The sequence below is a fragment of the Diceros bicornis genome, chromosome 12, assembly GCF_020826845.1.
Source record: "Diceros bicornis minor isolate mBicDic1 chromosome 12, mDicBic1.mat.cur, whole genome shotgun sequence".
In the NCBI taxonomy this organism is placed as follows: Eukaryota; Metazoa; Chordata; class Mammalia; order Perissodactyla; family Rhinocerotidae; genus Diceros; species Diceros bicornis.
This window is the reverse complement of record NC_080751.1, coordinates 55,154,521-55,182,150: the sequence shown is the minus strand read 5'-3', so window position 1 is coordinate 55,182,150 and position 27,630 is coordinate 55,154,521. Positions and strand designations below refer to the sequence as shown.

The 27,630-nt window shown below is 41.5% G+C and overlaps 2 protein-coding genes across 4 annotated transcripts in view; one reads left to right on the top strand and one right to left on the bottom strand.

Annotated features, from left to right (window-relative positions):
- The first annotated feature begins 13,037 nt into the window (after window positions 1–13,037).
- MRPL33 (mitochondrial ribosomal protein L33) lies at window positions 13,038–23,069 on the top strand. 2 transcript variants are annotated; one of them, XM_058551536.1, is made up of 5 exons: window positions 13,038–13,132; window positions 14,018–14,036; window positions 15,772–15,878; window positions 19,790–19,936; window positions 21,569–21,628. In XM_058551536.1, exons 1-4 carry the CDS (start codon window positions 13,111–13,113, stop codon window positions 19,924–19,926), a joined length of 285 nt encoding a protein of 94 aa, XP_058407519.1. In that variant the 5' UTR covers window positions 13,038–13,110; the 3' UTR covers window positions 19,927–19,936; window positions 21,569–21,628. The 2 variants fall into 2 exon arrangements, with proteins under 2 accessions (XP_058407519.1, XP_058407520.1); XM_058551537.1 differs by lacking the exon at window positions 19,790–19,936 and having other exon boundaries at window positions 13,045–13,132; window positions 21,569–23,069.
- Window positions 23,070–23,407: 338 nt separating this feature from the next.
- RBKS (ribokinase) overlaps window positions 23,408–27,630 on the bottom strand; it is a 93,101-nt gene continuing 88,878 nt past the window's right edge. For both annotated transcript variants that reach the window (XM_058551531.1, XM_058551535.1), the window contains 2 exons: window positions 23,754–23,954; window positions 23,408–23,517 (listed from right to left, as the gene is read on the bottom strand). In XM_058551531.1, the coding sequence (XP_058407514.1) occupies window positions 23,781–23,954 (174 nt within the window). In that variant the 3' untranslated portion in view covers window positions 23,408–23,517; window positions 23,754–23,780. The remainder of the gene's footprint in view (window positions 23,518–23,753; window positions 23,955–27,630) is intronic.

The window sequence follows — 27,630 nt, the reverse complement described above, 5'->3', positions numbered from 1 at the left end:
CCAATAGGGCGTAGGAGGGGAAGTATGTATTCTTAAGAGAGTGTATTCTTTAATGGTCAAGCAGATGTACAATGTATGTTTGATAGGCCATAAGTCAGGCTTTTTGGTTCAAGCTGAATCAGTTTTGAACCCAAATAGTTACCTCATATACTTCAATGTGAGAATCTCTTATCAGAGAAGATGTGGGCTGTAGTCTGAACAAGCTGATACAGTCTAGCTCTGGGCCCGTTGTGCTTCTCTGGGCCTCAATCTTATCATCTGTAAAATGGGAATGTTGCTTCAGCTACCCTCTGACGTCTTCCATCTCTAACATTCTGAGATTCTATAGCCCATCTTGGCCAAAACAGACGGTCCAGAGGTCCTGTCCATCACCCCACACATGCCCAGGGGGAAGTAGATGGGGGTACGTGCAGTATTAGGTCAGTAGGGAGGATTCTGGGCCAGATGAGTACTTTTCCTTCGTGGACTTGGATTGGAGAAGCGCCTGTTGGGTGGGGCCTGGCTGGAAAGAGTGAGACAGTCTCCCCCAGACTTTCCCCTGCCTGAGTGGTTGCCTCAGAGGCTGTTACTTAACTCTCCTTACCACTTTCCAGGGTGGGGCAGGGAAGGGCAGATGGGAGCAGCTGATGCAATAGGCAGACGCAAGCCTGTGTTGTTCTTCGAAGACTAAGCAAAGGTCAGCTGGGCTGGGCCGGGCCAACCTGGGCTGCAGCTGCAAGGCCCTGCTCTTGGCAGAGTTGCAGCTTCCTCTTCTCTCTCTGACTCTTTCTCCTTATAGCTTAAATAGGATTCAGTCTTTGGTCATCAGAGCCAGTAATTGATACTTTGTGTTAGGCTTTACCCACATTCATTCACTTGTGCTCTTTAACCTGTAGCTGAAGAGAATATCCTTGCCTACTAGGAATGTGCACGTGCGTGCGTATACACACACACATCACACACATATACCACACATACACACAGTAGGGGCACCCAGAAATAGGATGGTTGTTCTGAGAATCTGCTCTCACCAGACCGTGCTTCCACGAACTCTTCCAGGAGGAAGTGGATCCAGTCAGAGGATCAGAGAGCGTCAGAAGATCTGGAAATGTCCCCTGTATCGCCAAAGCCTCAAAATATCCCTTAGGGAATGCCATTTCTATGCAAGGCCCCATCTATCAAATATAAAGGAGACTCCGGGCTACTTTCCCATCTCCCAGGGATCTGGATGCCCAGAACATGTTAACTCTTTTAATATTTTAAGTTAAAAGTCTGTGAGGGGTAAACAAGAGAAGGTGCATCTAGTCCTCGATAACAGGGAAAACTGCTAAATATTGTACTCAAGTTACCTTGACCATGAGCAACTACATGTCCATCATAAATTGCAAAGAACTTTGTCTTACCAAATCCATGCTTCAAGGCTGCACATTCCCTGCAAGAGGCTCGAGAAGGAAAGTCTAGTCTTGGTAGGCCCTGCGTCACTCATAATCAGCATAATTTGCTTTGTACTTACTATGCGCCAGGCCCTGCGCTAAGTGATTTACATGAATTATCGCATTTCATCCTCACAAAAACCCTATGAGATGGAGTCTATTATTATCCCCATTTTACAGATGCAGAAACTGAGGCACAAAAATTTAAGTAACTTGCCCAAGGACACAGAGCTAGTAAGTGGTAGGGCCAAGGTGTTAACCTGGTTCCCCTAACTCTGGAGTCTATGCTTATAACCATCTGGAAAACTCTTAAATACAGATTGAGAGTTTAAGTGGGATAGAATCCTTCGAATTCATATAGAATCAAAAGGATTCACCAGAACGTTCTCTAAATCCCAAATTCCTCTATAACGTCAGTCACTAAAATCTGTAGTTTATTTTATGGAGTTTGTTTTATGCCCAAATTACAAGGAACATATTATTTTGAATGTAACATATAGACTTTTGCTCTTTGGGAGGGATGACTCCTAAACCTTTCATCAAATCAGTTAATTCTGATATGATTAATTCTGTTAATAGTTAATTATTGACTTATTTTCTTATTAGTATTGAATGACTAAATTTAGAAAAGAGCTTTGGGCAAGGTAGTTTATAATTTCAGTATGAATTTTATAATTATACATTTGTTTGTATATATTCACACAATCAAATTTAATCAAATGGACAGCTTGAAAGAGTGAAATTGTAGTATTATCATAGTAGAGCAGGAGTTGGGGGCTTTCTTCTTGAATCAGCCATCGACTTGATTTATAGATGTTTTATCTCATTAACCTTTATATCGTGGAGCTAATTAGTGACTCTGGGAACTGTAAAACACATCTGAAGCAATTGCATAGCTCTTTAACTTCACCACGCACCAAACTAAACTGGACCCGATTATTCTGCATCATAGAAGACGTTTTTGAAAGGCTTTGCCTCCTTCATTTGAAATGGCTCCCTTGAAGGAAAATCAAACTTGATGTCCATTCTCATTTTCTCTTTTGGCCGAACGCCATACTACATCAAAACCATTTGAATCCTTCAGAAGCTCTAGCTTCACAGAGAGACAAATATGTGCAGATTGTTGTGATTCTTCCTATCTGGGTAAAGTTGTCCCAGGACCCTGTGGAGGGTCCTGAGGATCTCGCTGCCTGCCTCCCACCGGCTGGTGAGCATCAGGGCAGCCACGTTGGAACCCAGCTCTGTTCAGGAGGCTGCCATCTCGAGGACGGAGAAGGTTCTTGGGTACTAACAGCACGACAAGCATCCTTGTGCTTCCCTTTCCCTGTTCTCACTTCTGGGACCAAGACCCTGAGGCACGAGTAGTTACAGCCTTTCTTCCCTTCCAGTCTTCTGTGGGAGGATTCTCAGCTGCTTCGCCCTCTATTCCTTGTGGCTGTATTAAGGTGATGGCTAGGATGAAGGATGATAGAAATCAAACAGGCTAAATTAATTTACTTATGAAAAAGTGTGAAGCTACTCTCGGGAGAGAGAATGGGCTGGGTGTGGCTGTTGAGTGGGACTTTTGGTGAGAAAAATGGCCACTTTTTCAAGAAACTTAATAAATATTTACATTATTTTTAAGGCATTTGGAGTTCAACTTATATTTATTTTGAATAGGACACCACATTCCAATAATTTTCTGAGAGAGGAAAGTGATTTGGGTAGAAAAATCTAAGACGATGGGTTTTCTGAATTTGCATGGTCTTAGCACAGGACTGAAGTGTAGGGAGCAGTAGAGAGGGTCCTGTGGGATGAAATATTATCAAGGTGGGGCCCTTCACCTCCCTTGGATGTGTGGGTAAAGCTGAGGTTTCTTTTGGGGTGATTTCACATGAACAGCAACCCCCAGTGCTGGAGAAAGGTGACACCAAACTTGAATTTCTTTCCTTGGTTTAGTTTGAAAATGGACTGGATTGTTAGCATATTGAAGAATTTTTTGGTGTGGGTTCTTGCTCCTTCAGTGCCAAACTGATGTTCTAATGCCATTTGACATGTCTCCCAGCTGAATGACTCAGCCCTGGCCTCATGGACCCTCCACAGGCTCTCCTCCTCAGGGGTGCAGGTGTGTCCCCACCTCGGTTGGAGGCCAGGAAACTAACCACAATCTCCTGGCTATGAGATATAGGCTCCTGCCTTAGAGACAAAACAGGGTGAAACACAGGCAGGCAGGATCCCAAACCACAGAAGCTCAAGTTAGGTCATCCTTGCGAACATGACAACTCGCTGTCTCTCTGGGTCAACAAAAGGAAACATAGACCCATTCAAAAATGGCTTTAAAAGACTGATGATTTGCATAATTATGGTGACTTGCCATTGAATGCTATTCCAAGCAACCAAGAAAGTTAATTAGCCATTCTTTTTCACAAGTCAAGAAAGGTGCAATGGTACATTCACACTAGTTTATAGCAGGACAGTTGAGTGCAGGAGTTTAAATCACTTGTCTGGTAGCCAGTGAATTCCACATCTGATTTCTGGTTCCCTCCTTATATGCACCTGGCAGCTTGGGGGAGTGCATGCTGGGCAGGAACCATCTTTCAAAGCCCCTGGAGAAGTTGCAGAGACACACACAGGATTGTCCCTCGGTGGGACCAGGCTCTCCGGGATAGTTAAAAATTAGGCTGAAGATGAGGTTAGCGGGGAGGAAGCAGTGATGGAAAATTATTATTCCTTTGAAAATAATTATTCATGGGAGCTTTGCCATGGCTGGTATGGCCATTAACATGGTCATTTCATTTTACCTTAAATGTGGAACCCAGCCCAAGGCAGAGGTGGATGAGCCCTGGGGAGTGAGCGCACAATTACCATTTACTCAGTTCACTTGTGGGAATCAAGCAAATGCAATTGCCTGATGAGAAAAGGGACACTGCTTTAGAAGGCACTCGCTCATGTTCACAGTATATTTAAAATAATCATTAGGAGAAAGGGCCTGGCGTTTTGAAGAATCTGTCAGAAATCTTCAGCCCAATTTCTTCCTGGGGCAGGATGAGAATGGATTTATTTCGGCTGAAATCCTAACTTCTACTGTCAGGGTTATCTAGAAAGTCTGGATAATGCTACACATAGGAAAAATAAACAGAAACATTTTCTTTTCTAGGCTGGCTCCCCTGAAGACTAGGAATAAAATCACTTAAAATATGAATTATTGATCTCTTGCTCTAAGGCTAGTTAATAACAAATATTGTTTGTTCTTTGTAGGATTTGACATTTCCCCAACTGCTTACATCACATGGATTTTGGACTTTATCCACAGAGCCATACTGGTTGCCTTCGACCCCGGGATATGTCTTACTGACATCTGTTTTAAACTGAGGAGAGAGAGAAGTACTAGAATTGATCCTGAGTGTAATAAATTCTGCCCATTTTAAACATATTTGAGGTAGCTTCATGGAATCACTCCTATAGACCAGATGAGTTCTTTCTGGAGCTGGAGCTCCTCTGGCCACCCATGTCCGCACTGGTTGTCTCAGTCCCTTTCTTGCCACAGACTTACCTGAGAAGGACACTGTATTTTCTTGTCTGTATTTCCACATAGCCTTTTAACCCTCACAGATGAGACAACTTGACACACTCCTGTCTCACATGGCGGTGAATTCTGCTCTGTGCCAGCATCAGGACCAATCTTGACCTGGGCAGAGGTCTAGAAAGACCTTGGCCCTAGTAGTCAGCATCAAGTCATGGTGGTTACTGGCCCCACTCTAGCCTCATGCCCTGGCTCCAGAAACTGGACTCTTAACTTCATCCATTCACTTGACAAATATTTATTGAGCACCTACTATATGGCAGGACCACAAATACGGCAGTAACTGAAACAGATGGAAACCCCTGCCCTTCTCTAACTTCAACTCTGTTTTAAGGAATTGAGTCTTATCCTTTCATTCCCAAGTTTCAACCTAGTTCCCTGATCAGTAAGTCACTTCTGCTAGAACAATGTTTCTCAAACTTGAACGTGCATACAATCACCTGGGGATCCTGTTAAAACGCAGATTCTGATTCAGGGGGTCTAGGGTGGGGCCTGAGATTCTGAATTCCTAAGAAGCTCCCAAATGATACTGCTGCTGCTGCTAGGGATGTTGGATTACACTTTGAGTGGCAAAGATGTACAGCCAGCAGCATTGGCACTATATGCGAGTTTGTTAGAAGTACAGAATCTCAGGCCTCACTTCAGACCTACTGGCTCAGAATCTGCCCTTTGACAAGATCCCCAGGAGTTGAGAAACAGTGACCTAGAACAGTGATTCCCAAAGCACGTGCAACATCAGAAGCACCAGGGGAGAATTATAAAGTACCTATGGGCCCCCATTCCCCCTCCACTGAATTGTATTATCTGGCGGTGAGCACCCCAGGTGATTCTGATGGATACAGGTTGGAAAAGCTCAAAGGCATTTTTGGAGGGCACTTTCCTAGGTTCATGGGACTTTACAAGGGAAAAAACCTTAGAGATGATCTGATGATAATCACCTGAGATTGTGTGCTACTCTGAAAGTCCCAGATAAGAAACTGGGGCCAGGGTCTTGACCAGGGTCACATGGTTAGTAACTGGGGGAGTCAGGCCTTCAGCTTCCTGGAAGTTCTTCCACCACAGCTGCCTCTCCTGCTGCTGCCATGCCGCCCAGCTTCCCACCCACCTCAGGAATGCCTCTCCTTGACCATGACCCAAACCTTCCCCTCTTCTAGCTGAGTGAGAGTTTCAGCCCATTATCTCCAAACCCCTACACCCTCACAGCTGCTTTACTTCAGCGCCCGCAGGTGCCATCTTCTCCCCACCCACTTCACCCACCAACCAAACCACATGTTTAATTGGTTGACTTTCCCCAAAGACTGATTCTGTCAGCCTTTTGATACTGTTTGCCGCTCTTGGGGCAGGTGAAGCATGTGGGTGGGAAGGGTGTTGTCTGCTGGACTTCCAACCATCTTTCAGGAAGGCAATTAAACTTCTCACTCTTTGTCTTCTGTTTCAGCGTCTCTTTCACTAAGTGTTCTGCTGCCTTCTGGAATGCATGACAGCACCACCTCTCTTTGCTTACAGCTTCAAGACTTCCTCATTCTTTCAAATTGGCCACTTTCTTTCCTCCCCTCCCTACCCAGGTAGGTGCTGCTGACCATGCAAAGATAAATGGACACACTTGGAACTCCTAAGATAGGAGTCTTGGAGTCCACAATTCCCTAGCCCAATACTTTTCAATCTTGACTGTACACTAGAATCTCCTAGGGAGTTTAAAAAACCTGATGTCCAGACTGCACTCAGATCAATTAAATTAAAAACTCTGGGTGTGGGAGGCAGGTATCAGTAGTTTACAAAGCTCCCCAGGTGATTCCAATGTGCAGCCAAGGTTTCCAGAACCACTGGGAAGTCCCAGTAAAATTGTTTCTGGATGGGCATATGTGCATTTCGTGGAAAAGGTAAGCAACAGCTTTTAGCAGATTCTCAAAGGCTTCTGTGGTAACTTTCTCCTTCCCTTTCTCCCACTCAAAGAAGGCTCAGTGACTGGTCTAAGATAATAAATAAGCAGGAAGAACTTACCAATTATTAAGGAAACACCAAATACATGTGTAAACTAAATAACTAGGCATTAAGATGCAGAGCAGAGGAAGTGCCTATTGTCGTTTCACAAGTGAAGGGGACCTTGGGAATTCTGTGTTCGGTGGGTTGGGAGAGTCCCTGCTTCTCACTCAATTAGCCAGGAAAATGGTGTGATTTCAGATGCTGCCACTACAGAGATCTGGTCACATCACTTAACTCCCCCACTGCCCACAGAACTAAGGCCTAACCCCCAGCTATAATATCCTGGTTCCTCCGTTACCTAGCCCCAGTCATCCTTTCTAGCTCACCTTCCTCATTTCTTCACACATTCTAGCCCCAGGAGGATGCTCACTGTTCATGTTTTTCGACATCTCTGTGCCTTTGCTTCCCTTCTTCCCCTGGTTCCTCCCACTCTCCCTGTCTCAAGTGGAGCTGGGATGGGACGTAGGATTGGAGAGACAGAGAATGGTTAGAGGCAGGGTTCCCTGAGTACGGAAATTGCTCAGTTCATTTTTGTCAAAGTGAGTGGGGTGGCCACCTTGTGTTAGGAGCTGCTGCCTGGGGGAGTAGAGGGATGATATACAGAGATTCAGGAGCTCTGGCCCTCAAGGGACTTAGATGCCAGGGCGGAGGCAGACCAGTGATCTGAGGAGTGCAGGTAGCATAATAGATGCTCTGAGAGGAATCTGTCGAGGGGAGATGTGGGGTAGGATGGGGAGTGGAGGGTCAGGAGAGACTTGGTCCAGAAAGGGACTGGTACCCAGCAGGCCCCAGTGAAGAGAGATGGGACTGAATTAGGAGGGGGAGGCCAAATTATGGAGGGCATTGAATGCCAACATGAGGATACCCACTGCAAACAGACTGAACCTGGTTGGTGCCCCCAGGTCTTTCCAGCTTTTAGTCTTGCTCCCGTAGGAAGTCTTTGCTGTAATACTAAGCTGTTGAGGCAGAGGACCCAATTCTGAAGCTGTCCCATCTGTCTGGAGGTGTCCGAGCTTGTAAAGGTGCCAGCTTTTTGGATGGAGCCCCAGCCTTCTCCTGCAGAGTCTTCCTCCCCCCACTGCCCATGTTCCCAGGCCTCTGGGACAAATCAGGGAGCCAGGATCACTGACCCTGTAGAGAAGAACAGTGGCTGTACTTCCCAACTGTGAGTCAGGCAGATCATAGGTACGAGAGTGGGCTGGACAATGGGCAGTCAGGGACCTCTCAGCATAGCAGAGGAGGAGGGGAACAGCTTCCAGATCCTTAGGTTTGAATCCCAGTGCTAACTGCTGGGAATGTGGTGTTGACCAATGTAACATAGGCACTGTGTCTAAAGCCCTTCAAGAGTAGATATGCAATAACTGTTCTTTTCCTCCATCTACTTCTCGGGGCTGAGAATCCAGGTTAAACAGCTGTACCTTCTCCTCCCTACAGCACCCGCCCCCACACACAAAAGAGGATGGCTGCCCTTGCCCAAGGACCACACTCTTTCCACTTGGGCTGCCACGATGCTCTAACTGTTCTGCACTTTACTCTAATAAGACACAGAGGGCTCATTATGTAAATTCAGGTAGGAAAACACACTCCAAATCATAAATTACTTCTGTATTAATAAACATTTTAATTAAAACTTATCAACTGCCAACAATGTGTTAGGTGTAAATAACAGGTGGATGCAGGTTGAAGTAATGAGACTAGAAAGCTACTGCTCCTTTTCTACTCCATTCAAGAATTTCAAGAAACAGTTCATATGGTATCTGTTTTTAAAAGTAAGCTTATAAATTCTCCTGAACCCTGAAATGATCAACAATACACAAATACTTATCATTGTTTGCCATTTAAACAAATATTTATTAATAATTTAACATTTGTATGGTGCATCTCATCTCAGATTCCTTCCTTCCTTCCTTCATTCACTCAACAGATATTTAATAGATGTAGCAGACATTGTTCTAGGTACTAGGATACAGCAGTGAGTGAATAAGACAAAGTTCCTGATCTTAAGAAGTTTACGTTCTGGTGGACAAAGAGACAATAAGGAAATCAACAAGTACACAAAAAACATTAAATGATGATAAATGCTATAGGGAAATATAAGGCCGGGTAAGGAGAATAGGGAGTATGTGTGTTTGCATGTGTATTGGTTTTTTCCGTAGGGTGGCCAGGGAACGCCTCACTGATTAGGTGACATTTGAGTGACAGGATTTACTGACGGACTAGATATAGGGCATAAGAGAAAGAGGTGTCAAGTTGGCTCCCAGGTTTTTGACTTAAGCAACTGGAAAAATGGAATTGCCACATATTGATATGGGAAAAGCCTGGGGGGGGTGCAGAGCAAGTTTGGGAATTTGATTTTGGACATGTGATGTAAAGTAGGCAGTTAAATACACGAACCTGGAATTCAGAGGAAAAGTTGGGACTGGAAACACAAATTTGGAAGTCTTCAGCCCATAGATTTTTTAAAACCAAAATTAGGTGTGACCATTAAGGGAATGAGTGTGAACAGAGGAGAGAAGAAATCCAAGGACTGAGCCCTGGGCACGCCTCCATTGAGAGGTGGGTGAGGTGAAAATAGAGAAAGAATTATTGATGTGGCAGGAGGAGAACTAAGATAGTGGACCCCTGGACACCAAGTGAAGAAAGTGTTTCATGGAGGAGAGAGTGAATAACTGTAAAATGATACTGACAGATGCTGAGTAAAATGAGGCCTGAGAATTGACCATGGGATTTGCTATCATGGAGGTCACTGGGGCCCTCACCAGAATGGATTCTATGGAGAGGAGGAAGGGGAGGAGGCAAAAGTTTGATGACAGACTGAGAGACAGATACTATCTTAGTCTGTTTGGGCCATAACAAAATACTATAAACTGGGTGGCTCATGAACAACAGAAATGTATTTCTCACAGTCTGGAGCCTAGAAGTCAGAGTGCCAGCACGTTCCAAGGTTTTGGTGAAGGCCCTCTTCCCGGTTCAGACTGCCGACTTCTTGTATCTTCACCTGGTGGAAGGAGTGAGGGAGCTCTCTGGGGCTTCTTTTATAACCCCATTGTATTCACTTAATCACCTCCCAAAGCCCCACTTCCAAATACCATCACATTGGGGATTAGGTTTCAACATACGAGAAGGTGCCTATAGGGCTTTCTCCTGCCAGGACCAGGCCTTTGCATGGTCAGAAGTGTGGGAAGGAAGTACAGAGTGGGAAGTATGGCAGGAGGCTCCAAAGCCCTGTGGGTGGGGTTTGAAACCTCAAACTGGAATCCAGAGCAATGGGGCTGGAAGAAAATGTGGCCATTCCATAGTATAGAGCTTCTGTGACCTGTGGAGTCCAAGGTTCTGAGGACATTCCTCAAGAGATGAAGCTTTATTTTACACTGTGACCTCCTGAGACAGATTTCATTTAAATGAAGATCCATGGTTTAAAATAAAGCTTGAAATCCACTAAAATCTAGTCCAGTGGCTGTGCATCAGATAGTGGCTTATATCTATCACCCCCTATAAAAAGGAACCAGAGTACCTTGGAGAAATGGCAGATTTCAGGTCTGGGCCAGGGAAAGTACAAAGTTAACCTGAGACAGCTGGTGACAGAAAGCAAGGAAGGAAGCATGTCAAAAGAACAGTGGGCCAACTTGAAGGGGCTCCCAATGGCCATATTTGGGAAAATTTGACTATCAAAAATAATGACCATGGCTGATTATAAAACAATGAATAAAAATCCATTATAGTGATACTAAAAAATTAAACAAAATTACAGAAAGGGGAAAAACCTCTTTGTCACCATTGGAAGTGACTCCTATGCCAATTTCTTACTCTGAATATTCATAATTAAAGACAACAAAATTAATATTTATCCTGCCTTTTTAGGAGTAACTATAATTCAGCCTCAATTGACGATAGAAAGCTCTTCTTTACCGAAGAAAACTAGCTAATAAATGAAGAAGGAATGATATAAGTTAGAAAATCACCGTTGTGCATCCCCAAATGTAATTACTGAGCCAAAAAAAAGATCATCAATGGATGCTAAAACCATGAGGAAAGGTGGTAGGGTAACAGGATATTCTCATATGGCAAAATAACACCCTACAGACAACTGCGAAGAGAAAAAAAAAATCTACTTTTACAATGGAGAGATCTAGAGATCATCCAACTTAGCACTATCAGTGGGACAATCTGACATTCTGGACCTTCTGATATGTTGCAATATGAAGTTGAGAGCATCACCTATGACATCCTCTTGTCAAAAATGTTTTAAGTGGAATCTACTTGAGCCTTTAGATTTACCTTCCAATTTACAGGAAATACAGAGAGTAGAAGAACAAATAAAATGATACCATAAAGAAACAATCAGACAAATCCAGAATATGGGACACTCCACAAGAAATTAGCTCAGTCTCTTTAAAAATTCTGTGTCATGAAAAAAATGTGAGGTGTTTGATTTTAGATCTGAAAGAGATTAAAGATTTTTGACAACTAAAGGTAATGTATGAACCTTGACTGGATACTGTTTTTGAAAAAACCAGCTATCAACGACAATTTCAATATGGCTTAGACATTAGGAAACCATTATTACTTTTTTTAAGGAATGAAAATAGTATTGTGGTTAAAATGATCTTATTCTTGAGAGATACACACTTAAATATTTAGGAGTGAAAGGTTGTGATGTCTGCAATTTACTTTCACACAGCTTAGCAGAAAACCCTAACCATATATATAATTATATACTAAATATTATTTTTTCATTCAACATACATCAATATACACAGATTTTAGAATGTTAACATTTGTTGAATTGGGTATATGGTTTGTTCATTGTACTATCCTTTCAACTTTTTGCTATGTTTCAAATGCTTCTTTATAGAAAACTGAGGAGAAAACACTGTACAGACTCTGGGTCTCACCTCTGGCATCTGGGTCTTTAAAAGACCACTGGTGACTGATGCACCCTCAGGGTTGAGAACCACTGCTTCAGTGCCCACATTGAGCATGAAACTGAGGTTTGAAGAGCTGAAATGACTTTCCAAGGGACAGATCAAACACTAGAATTCATGTTCCTTGGCTTCCAGCCCTGTGTTCTTTTCTTATAAATTCTCTAAAGAATTTATAAAATCTCTCAAATTCTCTTCCTAGATAAGAAACCTTACCCTCTTGAACACCTGAAGCTCTCATTTGTCAGCAGCTGAACTGCAGAAGCTAAGGAAGGATTTGGGCAGCTAGAGGGTGCTCAGTTGTTGCAGTCAGGTTATGGGAATCAAAAATTATTAGAGGGGACAGAAACCATTAGAGGTACTAAGGGCAAGGACAGTCCTAATTTTAAAAATTGGGTCGTATTGTATTGTAGAGCTAAATTTTCTCTTTTAAATAATTTTATTACTTTCAGTGAGGTTAATCCATAAGATTGAATCTTGTTTCACATGTTTGTAAGATTTAATATATAGATGAAATCACAGGTTAGAAAAAAATCCAAAAGTCCTGATTATTAGTTGGGAAATGAGGTTACCGATGAAGTCCCCGGTGTTGAATGAGCCCAAGTTCCTTGCAGAGGCATGAAGAATTTAACATGGCAAAGTGGTTAGGTCCCAATGTCTAGTGGGAAACTCACGAGTCTTTGCAGTCAGACAAGATCTGGGTTCAAATTCTGACTCTGCCACTTGCTAGTTTTGTGACTAGGAACTAGGGGTTCCTAACTCCGAAGGGACTGACAAGGGATCTTAACCAGGTGGAGATGGAGTAGCCTCGGGGGAGGCAAAAGAAGGCAACATTTTAAGGAAATATGCGAGATCCTGACAGCCTGGAGTGGCTGAGGAATATATACACAGTTTCTGTGGCTTTAATGTAGGTGGTTGCGATTATTTAGTGCAACAAGTATGGAAAGCACCCAACTCTGACCCAGAAGTAGGAGTCAGCGCCTGGGGCGCAAACCCTGAGCGCTAACAAAGTCCCTCTCCAAAGGGAAAGGAGACTCCAACCTCCAACACCATGAAGGCAAAACAGCCAGCGTGTCAAGAACTCAGAAAAGACGCAGGTTCGGAAACAGAGGGCGTGCGAGGCCGCGGGCAACTCCCGGACGTCCTCTTCCGGAACAAACCTGTGCTCCGGAAGCAGTTGTTAGTTGAGGGCCTTTGGGCTCGTTACGGAGACTGCGGGGGTCCCATCGCCATGTTCCTGTCCGTGGTCTCCTGTAAGTGGGGCTGGAGGCAGCGGCGGCAGGGCCTGCGGCCAGGGCGGGAGGCCGTGACAGGCAGGCCGCGGGACGATGCGGGGCGCGGTGTGCGCGCTGGCCGGGAAGCTGCGGCCTTCCCAGGCCTTCAGGACTACAGCGTCCGGCATGCCCCGCGGCGCGCCTGTCTGCGGGGCGAGTGGGTCCTGGGGGTCTGCGGTGCTAGTACTAGATTCAGTTGCGGTTGGCAGGGACTGTTGATCGGGTCAGCAGGAGTGGGGAGCTTTCTCCCGCCCTCCGTAGGGATGTGTGAGTAGAATCACTGCATGTCCGAACTGGGAAAAACCTCCGAATTTCTAGACCGCTCGTTTCGAACTCTAAAGATGAGGAGACGCCTTCGGAGAGGGGCGGTGATTTACCCTGGGATCTACAGCAGGGCTGGGAAAGAAGTCCTCTGGCTCCCAAGACATGCTCTTCCCTGCACCAGGCTGACTTCCCGGTTAGATTTAGTTTCCCTTCTCCTGATGGTTGTTGTAGTTTGCATAGGTTAACTTGTCAAACAGGAGGCTTGTTCCAGTGCAAATATTTACACCTCAGAAGAGAGACAAATGGAGCAGATCTTACTTTAAAAAGATTTAGAGGGTAACCCAGTCCAACTGAAAAGAGACTATGCAAAGCATTACATTACAGAATTGTGTTGGTCTGATTGGATCTTTTTATCTTCCTTCTATAAAATCCTAACGGGATCCCTAATAGCTAGGGAGTAGTTACTTGAGTGACAACACATGGCACACTTCATGACTTAAATACTTTTGGTTATTACTGACGTTTATATGAACTTTGCATAAGAAAGGTAATAAATTGATATTTTTCTTTTCTCTTCCAACTTTTCCTCTCTACAAAAAGTTGCCAAGAGCAAGTCAAAGTAAGTAAAGGTTTTTCTTTTTTTAAACTTTACTTGTTTGTGTTAGATGTGTTAGTTCAGCCCCTGCCGGTACATCGTTATATTAAACTAAGCATTTGGCATCGATTTTCTAAAAGTTGGTTTGAGGATTACTTATTTGATGAATTATTTTGGCCCTGTGAACTTTTTCAAAAAATATTTTCCCTCCTCAACTGACATACTTAAGTGAAGATGCAAATACTTTACTTAAAGGAGCTCTTGTTATCTTGTTCCTAGACAAACCATTAGAGTCCCCGTGCTTTCTTTGGACTGTCACCATATTTCTGTTTCCTCAAATTGAGGACCATGGGCCATTTGTCTGGAGCCTGCTACTGGAATCTAGCAGAACTAGTGTGGTTTGATTAAACCATAGAGCCTGTTTTAATGAGTTTTATAATCCTTTGCATTCATGGTATAAGCATTTCAAAAATAGCAAACATAAAGATTCCATGCTATACCAGAGAGACTATAAATACCAAACCAGTGTCTCAAAATAAATTTTGTAGACAATAACTAAAGTAAGATTTTCTGTGTTAAAAATAGGAAAATTCTAAAGCAGCCTTTGGTTAAAACCCAAGATATACCACAAATCCTTAAAACTAGGTTTTTTGGATTAAAGTTAATGAAAAATATGTGTGTTAGTGTTTTTCCCCCAATATATTTTGATTCATGTAGCTTTTCCCACAGTCCATTTATTCATGTTAGAATTTCCCACCCCCAGGGTCTGTAGGAATCGCCTATGGCTTTGGTTTCTGTAGAGGTACTCCCAACCTCTCATGTTCTTTGTATCCTTCTTGTGACATTTGTCACATACATCTTGCCTTATAGACCTTGTGTACACAACTCACTTTCCACACTATACTGTTAGTTCCTCCAGGGCGCAGGTGCAGCCTTATAGAGCTTTGCATTTCCCATAGTGCTTTCCACAGAGGAAGCGCTTACTAGGTATTTGTTAGCTCTTTTTGAATGAATGACTAATTATTGTCTATCTTAATTACCCAACAAATAATTGTGCGCCTCTTATGTATGAGGCACTGTGCTGAACATTGAAAGGGATGCAGAGATGTGTAATATATCTTAGATGCTTCAGATTCTTTTCGGAATTAGAAGAGAAATAAAACAGCATGGTTTACATAGGGAGACAGGACACATGAAAAAGTAACAAACAGTACAATGTATTAAAAGGTCCATGAAGCAAACCTGAACTTTATGTTTTGGACGACCATCACTTAAATGAAATATGAAGGGGAACAAGGCTTTGCGCACTAGCAAGGTTAAAGTTCCAATTTCTTTATTTTATCCCTTCTGGATTTTACTCTTACCGCTCATCCCTGGAGGATAGGGTTCCTCTGAGACAGCCGTCTTTATGATTCCCTGCCTGGCCAGCAAGGGTTACCAGTACTTTTATATTTTGCCCCCTCCTGACTTCTTCTGAGAGATGGGTGTCTGAGTTTAGTCCCACAACGTGGTTTGATTGTTCTTGCTGCTTTTGTTAGGTCATTACCAAGGTACTCTGTGTAATGGAACAAACCTTGGGCATCAAACCCTTTGAAACTGTGGTTTATGGAAAACAAGCTGTCTTAGAACTGAACCTTCTTAAGGCCAAGTGATGTCCCACAACTAATACTACTGTATAGGGTTCTCAAAATGTGCCATCCCCCCATGACTGATTATAGGCTATTTCTTCAGCTTGTAACAGCTTACTTTTTAATTTTAGAACCATCCTGGTGAAAATGATGAGCCAAGCTGGGACAGGTTTCTCCTTCAACACTAAGAGAAGCCGACTGCGGGAGAAACTGACTCTATTGCATTATGATCCAGTTGGTAAGATTCAGAGAAGTTACTCCAGAGTAAATTCAAATGCTTTCAAGGTCTGTTGCCCTTTCCAGACTGATGCTGAACATGTCTGGTGGTTTTGTGGCCCCTTTGACACCGTAGCATTCATTCAGTGAGTATGTATTGAATGTTTGCTATGGTGCCAGTTACTGTCCCTGGTGCTGGGATACACCAGGACACCAGACAGACTCAGTCCCTCCACTCTTGGCACTTACAGTCTGGTTTGGGCGGGAGAGAGAAAAAGAAAAGATGACAAATTATGCTAAGTGCTATGAGAGAAACAAACAGGATGCTGAGATATATTATAAAGTGGGGGGAGGTGGGTCCCACCTTTACCCTGTCCTTTAGATAGAATAGATCAGAGAAAGTCTCTCTAGGAGGAGATAGTTAACCAATGATCTGAAGGTGAGAAACCAGCCGTGTAAAGAGAGCAGGCAATATTGTTCTGGAAACAGGGAAGAGTATCTTGAGAAAGGGACGGAATGTTCTCCTGGGACCATCTGTCCAACAGTGGCAAGTAATTAGGTCCAGATTTGAGTTAAAGGAGTATGGTGTCTATATATTAGTGCTGGAGGGTAGGGATTTCATTTTCCATTTTCTACCATCTGTTAAAATGCTGTAATAAATGGTAACTATAAATGGTCTCAATAGATAGAAGTATTTGTCTAAAAGAGACAAGTGTTCCCAAGGCCAGATTGCCTGCTCACGAAGAAGAGTCAACACCTGATGGCCATTGGTTGAAGCCCATCCTGTTTTTGGATTTCATGAGCAGATTTATGCAAAATAAACTAGCAAACAAATTGTTTTAAGACTCTGGGCCATTGATTTTATTTTTGTGCCCTTGCTTCTAAACAGTCCCTTTATAATTGCTTCTTAATGAGGGCTGTACTGGAGCTTCTGGGTTGGTGAACACGTGGAGGTTTGGGGATGGTGGCATGGAAGCTCTGTGCCTCTTCCCCATACCTTGCCATATGCATCACTTCTATCTGGCTGTTCCTGAGTTACTATCACCAGGTAGATAGGATCAAAATTGAGTTGAATTGTAAGACACCCAGTTGGTGATCAGAATTGGATTTGGTACCAAAATTTTATTTTCCAAAATTAATCCATTGTATAATGAAAAACTGGCACTTAACCTCATAATCAGCTATTTAACTAAGAACAAGGACTCATAGACTCTTTTTTTTTTTTTTTTTGTGAGGAAGATCAGCCCTGAGCTAACATCCATGCTAATCCTTCTCTTTTTGCTGAGGAAGACCGGCTCTGAGCTAACATCTATTGCCAATCCTCCTCCTTTTTTTCCCCCAAAGCCCTAGTAGATAGTTGTATGTCATAGTTGCACATCCTTCTAGTTGCTGTATGTGGGACGTGGCCTCAGCATGGCTGGAGAAGTCGTGCGTCGGTACGTGCCCGGGATCCGAACCCGGGCTGCCAGTAGCGGAGCGCATGCACTTAACCGCTAAGCCATGGGGCCAGCCCCATCACAGACTGTTGCTTCTGGCCAAGATGGAGTAATAGGGACTGAATTTACCTTCCCACCTGAAACAACACCAACGGAAGGATAATAATAGGGAATAAAAGACAGTGATTCCTGAGAGAAAGGAAACAAACTAGTGCTTGTGAATAACTAGACAGAATGGAAAAATTCTGTCTTCTTTGCTTACCTATACAAGTCTTCATTTCTTCAGATGCCATGGATCCATCATAACACAAGCACCTGTACTCTTCCAGGCAATCTGAACCCTATTTTATAGATGAGGAATCTGATCCCAAGGATTTTAATCAAGGACACACAGCTAAAATATGTGACAGAACAAAGATTTGAACTCAGGACTGTGTGACTCCAAAGCCCAGGCCCTGAACCATTCTACATAGGGACCTTGTTATTGAGCGATTTCACAGGGGGCTAAAAACTACTTACTGGTGACCTACCATGACCTCTGGTTGGGCAGTAGCTACATTCATAGCTGCCATGAGAATTTGTACAGAAGGTCTCACAATCACCATTCATTGTGCTGCGTGCATTAGTGTCTAAGAAAAATAAAAATATCACCTTCAAAAAAAAAAAGGTCATACCAATGTGAGAAGGCATTTAAAAAGGCTCTGAGAAGCATAGTTGTCAGCTTAAAATTATGTGAGTTCCATTCTTTAACAGAAATAAAGTTCCCTGCTGTTTTAATGGTGTTAAAATTTCTGGTCATTCTTTATCATAATAAAAAGGGAATTCTAGGTTTGTACCTGATGATTAGAAGTCTGAATTTCAGGATGATACCTCATATGGTGGAAAAATCACTAGAGTGATAAGGTATGTGTCTAGTCTGTTTGGGTTGCTATAACAAAATACCACAGACTGGGTGGCTTATAAACAACAGAAATTTATTTCTCAGAGTTCTGGGGCCTGGGAAGTCCAAAGTCAAGGTTCCAGCATAGTTGCTTTCTGATGAGGGCCCTCTTCCTGGTTCATAGCTGATGCCTTCTCACGTGTCCTCACATGGTGGAAGGGCAAGCAAGTTCTATGGTGTCTCTTTTATAAGAGCATTAATCCCATTCATGAAGTCTCCACCCTCACGACCAAAGCACCTCCCAAAGGCCCCACCACTTAATGCCATCCTCTTTGAGGGTTAGGATTTCAACATGAATTTGGGGGGATACAAACATTCAGACCATACCAATATAAGATTGGATTGGTGTGGTGTTTTCCTTCTTCTGATTTCTTTGTATCAGCTGGTGAAAACTCAAAGTGATGAACTTTACAATCAAGTAATTGTTTTTCTAGCATTTTAGCTCCTTTAGAGTTTATTTTTAGGAACTTGTACAACATTGATAGATGCCGATTGCATAACTTTCTATGATGTATTGGGATTTTCATCCTTAGTATGGAGGTATTAGGAACTTATTATTTGTCAGATTGATTTAAGTTTTGAGATTGGGAAAGGATACAACCATGAACAGTTCTGATCATAAGTTGAAAGTGGGAGAAGTATTCATATATAAATTTCAAACAGATGATTAGAACTTTTCTGATAAGGAATGGTCTGAGCCTTGACAGCACAACTTTGTCTTTTCTGAAGAAGAGAATGTTCTGGGACAGCAGACTCCTTGGCTATCTGCCCACCTACTGAATGCCCTGCAGGCTTGTGTGATGATGTTTGCCTTGGGGCCTGCCCCATAGCCCAGGGTTCCAAATAGCTTGGCAGTTCTCCCAGCATATCTCACTGCAGTGAGTACATGGTTAGTTTAAGGGTAATGTTTTGTTAGTCTGCTTTATGAAGGAAGTCAGGTAAGGAAATGGAAAAAATCCCAATTATTTGAGCATTTCACAGTATAATCTATGGCTAGAATCAAACTCCTTTTCCTCATAAAACTAGATGCTAATTTCCAAGGAGGAAAGATTAAAGGCCAAAGCATAAGCTTATTAAACTTTGTTAAATATATGAAAGTTTATCATAAAGAAAATGAAAACTTGTCAGTTTTAATTCCTTGGATGACTAAACAAGACAGTATAGACTTTAATTGAAGCAGAATAGATTTAGGTTAGATGTAGGGAAAGAACTTGACAGATTCATTCTTCTATGAATTAAGTGGCAAATATTTTGACAGAAAATTAATGTATGTTTATGATTGTGGATAGCAGTGTGTCATTTCAACTCAACTAACACGTGTTGAGTGTTCACTGTGTATCTGGCAACAACTCTGTGAGGGAGTAGGAGTTATCCTGCTCATAGGAAAGGAAACTGAAGGTAGACTATTTTGAGAAATTTGCCCAGGGACTCCCAGCAGATAAATGGCAGAGCCAAGGTTTGAACCCAAAGTTTCTGACTCCAGGCGCCTTATTCTTTCTATTACATGGAGCCAAATTAATTTTCCTAATTTTTTCTTTTTTTTTTTTTTTAAATCAGGACCTTCCCCTACAGGCAGCCTAGCATTCAAGCCATGGAGCCCCATGCCTGCCTCCTACCAACATTCCTCTACATCAGATGCCCATTGCTGTTTTCGTTCATCCAAATGCCACTCCCTCTTCAGGGGCCCAACTTGACCCTCCAGAGGTGTTCCCTTACCATTCCTGTCCCCGTTGATCTTTAGGTTCTATGGGCTCACTGGACGTTTATATAGGCACCTCATGATCTACTGATGGATTAAGTCAGGGACTGTTCTGACACTTTCGTAAACTCCACATTGCCTAACAGTTCAGTGGACTTAAATATTTATTCTTTGAATTAAGAGAATGAATGCAGTGAATGAATCAGAATTTTCATGAATAAAGCCTTACTTTACTAATCTTAGTCACTCCTGTTCAGGATCATTTATATAGTCTCTTGATTGGTTATCAGAGAGACAAGTTCTTTTGTTTACCCATTTTTTAGTTCCATGTAGAAAAACATGGGGGAAATATTTCTTGCAATGAATAACATTGATGGGAAACTATTTTGATTCTTTACTACCATCTTATAATGCTTTGTAGTTCTCCTTGGACTTTGAAGGAGCATCAGTCCTATTTATATTTAATATTAGATGATCTGAAGTATATTAAAAAATCATGTACAATGTAATATGTATATTTTATTTTTATTCATATTATAGATAAAATTCTATTGACTGATTAATGGTTCTTAAATCCAGTTGCCCATCAGAATCATCTGAGGATTTTTAAAAATGTAGACTTCCAGTCTCACTCGAGATGTGCTGAACTAGAATTAGGGTAGGGGTGGAGGTGAGAAGTCAGAATGGATTTAAATAAGCTCCCTAGCTAATTCTTAATCATAGACAGTTTGGGAATCTCATATACACAGTGTCTGTATTGATTGTAGAAGAAGAAGAAGAAAAACATAGCTAAAATCTTTGTATGCTAGGGATAAGTGAGGGGTTGTTATGTCATAGTCTTTTGAGTAACTGGATCTTCCTGGGTGCGTTGTGGGTTTTTTTGGCAAAGAAGTAGGTTGTGTGTGTGTGTGTGTGTGTGTGTGAGTGAGTCAGTGAGGGAGAGGGAGAGGGCGAGAGAGAGATGTTGGAAGTTATGGAGTGCTGTAAGGCATTATAGGAACTATGAAAACCTTATTGCCCAGCATCTAGTCTCCAGTCTTTCATCCAGGCAGTTAGCACTTTTGTTTTGGTTTTGTTTTATAACTGTACTCTGTTATATTTACAATAATGAGATTTTGGTTATAATATTCATTCTATTACCAAACTAGAAAATCCATATTTGGTTATGTTAAACCTTCTCTGGAAAGTACCAGGTTTAATATGTACTTACTCTTTCAGCCAGGCTGGCTTTTATTCTGTGGTCTGCTCAGTTCTTACTGCTCTTTTTCTGGAGTCCAGCTCCCAGTCTGCCCTTGCTTACCTCCTACAAGAGCGGACATTAACTGGGTGAAGACATTGAGTGTTCTCCATTTTTTGCTCCTAATTTTCTTTTTTGAATATTTCACATTGGTTGAAATATGACCTTGTGGGGCACCAAGGATGCCACTGATTGGTTGGGATCTTTCCTTGTTTTCCTTCTCATTTTCTCTGGCCTCTGGGATTGAAGAACTGAGTTTGTAAACCAGCTCTATCATCATGTCAAAGGAATATTAAAATAAGAGAAAGGAGAGGGCTCATGTTCTCATATGTATTTTTTTTAAAAAATCGTGATGATACTTTTTAGTTTTCTGCTACAACCCATTTTTCTTCTCCTACAGTGAGAAAAAAAGTCCTCTTTGTGGAACAGAAAAAAATACGCTCCCTCTAAACAATGGATTGAAAACGAATTTGATTTATAAATGAGAAGACTGAGGGCGGGACACTGATTCAGAAATTCTGGAGCATGTAATAAAAGAAGAGGAAATGGCACGGAATCACTGCCTCCTGTGATTTGAAGGCCATTGTGAAGGAAAACAATGCAGTGAAAGAAAGTTCTTCATATTAGGACATATATCATTGCATCACATTTATTTATCTTTCTGGATATTTTTATAGCCCTTAATAAAACATATTAAAATAGCCTGTGCTATTGTCTCTTAGTGATGTTTTCCCCTACTATTTGAAATAAAAAAACCAAGTACTTACTAAAAAATACCATTGTTTCATATAAGAGAAATTTTTCCATAATGAGACTTGTGCAATAGTTTCCAGTTTGCTCCTCCTTGTGCTTCATAGAAAAGGCAGAGTCACACTCCAGTGTGATCTTGAAAAAACTTCCGTGTAATAACAGAGATGGCAAGGGTCAACAGGAAAAAGAAGGGAGCCAGCCTCGTAACAAAAGAAACCATGAGCACTTTTATTTTTGTTTCTTGCTTATATAATTAGGAAAAATGCCATTGGTCCATATTCTCAAACTCAGGTCACCAAAGCAGTATTTAGGATTTTCTAGGAATGCTTTGGACTCCTTTATCTCCTAGATTTTTTTTTTTTAAATAAGAGGAGCTATAGTGCATTTCCATAAAGCCTCGGGCTTCCTGGGGCATGGCAGTACCAAATAGCTAACTAGCTTGGAAATTCCACTGATAATCCCTAATGTTCAGGTAAGGACTCCTGCTCTACCCGGATCTATATACTTTCTCACTCAAGCTATTGTTTCCCACAGATTTTCAAAATTGCTCAGTTTTCTCCTTATCAAATTTCTGCCTGAAGGTAAGAAGGATCAGCTTAGATTTTGTGCCCTGCTGGTTCATGTCCTGACCCATTTAAAGCATTTATATGGGAGAATGATAGAGGGCCCACCATGGCCACAAACATTAAGCAAGCAATGCTTTTCCAAAATAACAGGTGTTCCCTCCCCATGGCTCAATGTGTCTCCGGAGGAAATGCAAGAGCAGCTCTCTGGAAATGGAATTCGATGTAGACAGTTGTTGAGACTTAGAGGCTTGTGGCATTATAGTCAGTCAGCTATTTTCTGGTGTCTTTTGTTAAAGCTCTGGTTCAAAGCAATAATAAGTGAGATCTTGGCTATTTTTAGGCTGAAACTATACACAATGGTCTTGGGTTATAAGAAAAATCCTTCACTTGATCCTAGCTAAGCCAAGCCTGATGTAAAGGGTCTGTGACATGCATGAACCATCTTTAAAAAAATAAAAATTAAAATCTGGCTTAACAAATGACTTGTCTATTCAGCACATGGGCTGACTGTGGCCCACAGGTGGTGTTTACATTTTTAAACAAATCAGTTGCTGATACTTAAACACTGAAAAATTTCAATAAACATCTAAACTTCTGGCTTCTCTTGCAAAACCAGAGGCTTTGCTGTCACTAAGCTAAAGCTGACTTTCAGCCGCCTCTCTTAGGAGCCGCTTGAGTGGTCCAATTCATGTGTCCCCCTCCCTTATTTAACATTCTCTGCTCGGACTCTAGACACTGTTGTCCACCGCGCCTGTTCTGTGGTGTACATAGAAAATTCGTGATCTGTTGGCAATAGTTTGCTGGTTCATAAATTGTGGTAATGTTTATACAGATCCTGGTCAGGGAATCCTTAATTCTAGTTGGCTCTTGAAAATGCATGAAAAGCAAAGAAGTCATCATTATAAAAAAATGAAAGCTTGAGGTTGACTTAGTAAATGAACATAATATTTGCAAAGAAAGGAGAAGAGGACATTTTACAGTAAGATGCTAGCTAAGAGTGGCCCCCCCCCCTCCAGGTACATTTTATTTCCAGGTATATTTATATATATATATATTTTTTTTAATAATTTTTATTTATTTATTTTCCCCCCAAAGCCCCAGTAGATAGTTGTATGTCATAGCTGCACCTCCTTCTAGTTGCTGTATGTGGGACACGGCCTCAGCATGGCCGGAGAAGCGGTGCTTCTGTCCGCACCCGGGACCGAACCCAGGCCGCCAGCAGCGGAGTGCGCGTACTTAACCGCTAAGCCATGGGGCCGGCCCATCCAGGTATATTTATTTTAGGGTTAATAGCAATCAAAACAGATCAAATGGCAGGTCTTTTTTGTATGGATAAGATGACTGTGTCCCTGCAGCCTGGACACTGACTGCTGCGATGAAATTGGATCTCTTGAGCATTTCTTCCAAGGACAGATTTGGGTAGTAAGCCAGGTAGAAGGCCAAAGCTCCCACAAAACTGTCACCAGCACCCTGTAATTAAAAGCACAGTTGTGGAGATTAAGCATGTAGTCATCTGTTGCCCAAACTTTTTAAAAAATATTTAGAAACACTATTTTAGGATAGTTTTAGATTTACAGCAAAGGTAAAAGGATAGTACAGCGAGTTTCCATATACCCCACACCCAGTTCTGTTAACATCTCACATTACTGTGGTCATTTGTCACAACTAATGAAATAATATCGATATATTATTAACTGGGCTCCATACTTTATTTGAATTTTACTAGTTTTGCTTAATGTTCTTTTTCTTTCCCAAGATCTCATCCAGGATACCATATTACATTTAGTTGCCATGTCTCCTTGGACTCCTGTAGACTCTGACAGTTTCTTAAGACATTTTTTGTTTCTGATGAACTTGATGGTTTTAAGGAGGACTGGTCAGGTATTTTGTAGAATGTACCTCAATTGGGATATGTCTGTTTTCCTCATGGTTAGGCTGTGGTTATGGTTTTTGGGATGAAGACCATAGAGGTGAAGTGTCATACTCTTATTCATTATATCAAGGTTACACACTATCAACATGACAGCACTGATTATCTCTATCACTCGGCTAAGGTAGTCTTTGCCAGGTTTCTCCACTGTCAAGTTACTCTCCTCCCTCTTTTCTTACTGTATTCTTTGGAAGCAAATCACTAAGTGTAGTCTACAATTAAGGAGTTGGGTGGAGTACCTACATAAATTATTTGGAATTCTTCTCTGTTGGAGATTTGTCTGTTCCCCCCTGCCCCATTTGGTTCTTCAATTATTTATATCAGTATGAACTCATGGATATTTATTTTATTCTTTGGGCCATAATCCAATACTACATTATTTATTTTGTTGCTCAAATTTTCCAGCTTTGGCCATTGGGAGCTCTTTCATTTGGCTTCTGTGTCCCTTTGACATACTCTCAATCATTTTGTTTTTTGAGCACTTTCTTTCTAACATTATAAGATGCTCCAGGCCCATTTTATATATTCTCTGCCCTAGCCCTAGAATTAGCCATTTCTCTATTAAAAATGCATGCAGAGGGGCCAGCCTGGTGGCGTAGCAGCTAAGTTCACACGTTCTGCTTCAGCAGCCAGGGGTTCGCGGGGTTTGGATCCTGGGCGTGGACCTACTTTCAGCTCATCCAGCCAAGCTGAGGCAGCGTCCCACATAGAAGAGCTACAACTCTACAACTATGATATACAACTACGTATGGGGGCTTTGGGGAGAAAAAAGAAAAAGAGGAAGATTGGCAATAGATGTTAGCGCAGGGCCAATCTTCTTCAAAAGAAAATGTGCTTTAAAAAAAAATGCATGCAGAAAGTGGTGAGAGCCATTTAGATGTTATTTTCAAACTAAATACAGGGACAAAAAAGGTTTCTCTCCATTTTCTCTGAAGCTCTCAAGGTCCGAGTTGGTGAAGGCCATGTAGGGACCCGTAGAAATAGAGAACAATAAAGAAAGTCTGTTGACCTCTGCCTTCAGGCAGGGCAATACCTAGTCATGTGTTCATCTAACAAATGTATTTAAAATAATTTAAATGTGGTTACACAATCTTACTTGAAAAATCATTCTGGTATTTAACAACTTTCAGCGTCATTTTCCAGTTTTTCCCGGTTTGCTCATTCCTTAGACCCAAGAGCTTTCATAACAAATCTTGAGGCTATACTTCAGCCTTTATAAAGGGCATTGGCATGCAAGATTGCTTCAGTTGAAATTAAAGTATTTAATGAGCCATGTGCCTAGCACAGTGATGAGTACAAGAAAAAGGACTAAAATCTATTGTGGATTAAATGCTAAATAATGTGGCAGAGTTTATAAATGCTGTTGGATTTTAAGAAAGGGTTTGAAGAAAGCTTCCCTGAAAAGGGAGTCCTCACAGAATGAGACAGATTTATAGAGAGAAGGAAGGCCTCAAAGAACAAAGACACAGGAGGAGGAAGGAACAGAGTGAGCTCATGGGACAGTGAATGGCTTTAAGGAGAATGATATTTCCCCTTGTTTACACAGATAAAGCCGTCAAAATATTAAACTTGCCAAGGAGTCATAGTAACGCAGGTGTGAATTCAACACTTTCCTTCCTCCCATAAATGTTTTCTGAGTGCGTAAAATGTGTCAGGCACTATGCTAGGTGCTTTGCAATTGTTTATCAGTCTTTCCTGACAGAAACAATGGAAAAAGAGACAGACGTGGTTCCTGCCTTCCCTCAGTTTACAGCATAGCAAGGCAACAAGAGAAAGGTCTGAAACCAGAGACATTATGAGCTGGGTGGAGGGTGTATTACGAAAACATGGAAAATGCCACAAGATATGAAGAGTTATGGCAAACTCTAAGATTCCAAGTCTTGATTCCTACTTACATCTTATACAAAATTAAATTCCATGTAGATTTAAGCCATGAATGTAAAACATAAAACAGTAACATAATAAAATGAAAATTTAGATGAATATTTGTATAATCCCAAGCAAGTCAGTAAACCCAAAAGCCATAATGAAAAAAGAACAGATTTTAATTTTATAAAAATTTTTAAAAATTATATGTAAAAAGACACTGTAAGTAAAGCCAAATTAAAAAGCACAGATTTCAGGGCCGGCCCCGTGGCTTAGCGGTTAAGTGTGCGTGCTCTGCCGCTGGCGGCCCGGGTTCAGATCCTGGGTGTGCACCGACGCACCGCTTCTCCGGCCATGCTGAGGCCGCGTCCCACATACAGCAACTAGAAGGATGTGCAGCTATGACATACAACTATCTACTGGGGGTTTGGGGGAAAAAATAAATAAATAAAAATTTAAAAAGCACAGATTTGGTGAAAATTCTTGCAATACATATGACATATTCCTAATAGTCAAAGAACACCTTCAAATTGCTAAGAAAAAGGCAAATCCAGGATAAAAATGGACATAAGATATAGGTCTGCAATTTCAGAAAAATAAATGTAAATGGTCAATAAACAATAAACATATGAAAAGATGCTCAATTTTAGCAAAGAAAATGCAAATTAAAATAACATTAGGAATGTGGAAGAGTAATGCAGTATTTGTTAAAATAAAAGATGTGTATGTCCTTTGACTCAGCAATCCTGTGTCTGGAAATCTCGTATGGAAGTAAAAGCTCCTATAATACGGGGATATGTAAAGATGCTTACAGCTGCATTGTTTCCAAAGGCAAAAAACTGGAAAAAACGTGATTGTCTAGGAAATAGGAGAATCGATGAATAAACTTTGGTACATTCTTACCATGGAAAAGTATGCAGCTATTAATAAGAAAAAGTTAGAACTCTATGCACATACCTAAAGAAATGTCAATTAGTTAAGCCAAAAAAGGAGTTTCAGTGTCAGGATCCCATTTTGGGGGGAAAAAACAGAAGAGAGAAAAAACAAAAACACCTATGTATATGAGTATATGTATATTTTCTTTTTTAAGAATACAGAGAAAAATGAAGAAGGATATGTACCAAATTGTTAATATTTCATTCTCTTATTTGCAAGGAATGGGGGTAATATTTTTTTTCTTTATGTGCTTTTACGTTATTGTTTAAGCTTATTATTTAAGCTTATTGTTATAAGCTTTTAATATTTTTCAAAAAATTTAAGAGACTAAAAATATTTCATGAATAGGTAAGCCACGCTCCTGTGCCTCTCTCACCTTTAACTTGCAGTCTGACCAGAGCAAAGGCACAGGGC

Excerpts from the sequence above, each read along its gene's own strand:
- MRPL33 (XM_058551536.1), top strand. The coding sequence starts at position 13,111 with ATGTTCCTGTCCGTGGTCTCCT. Across the intron at positions 15,879-19,789 it reads ATTGCATTATGATCCAGTTG|GACCTTCCCCTACAGGCAGC; the intron begins GTAAGATTCAGA and ends TTTTTAAATCAG.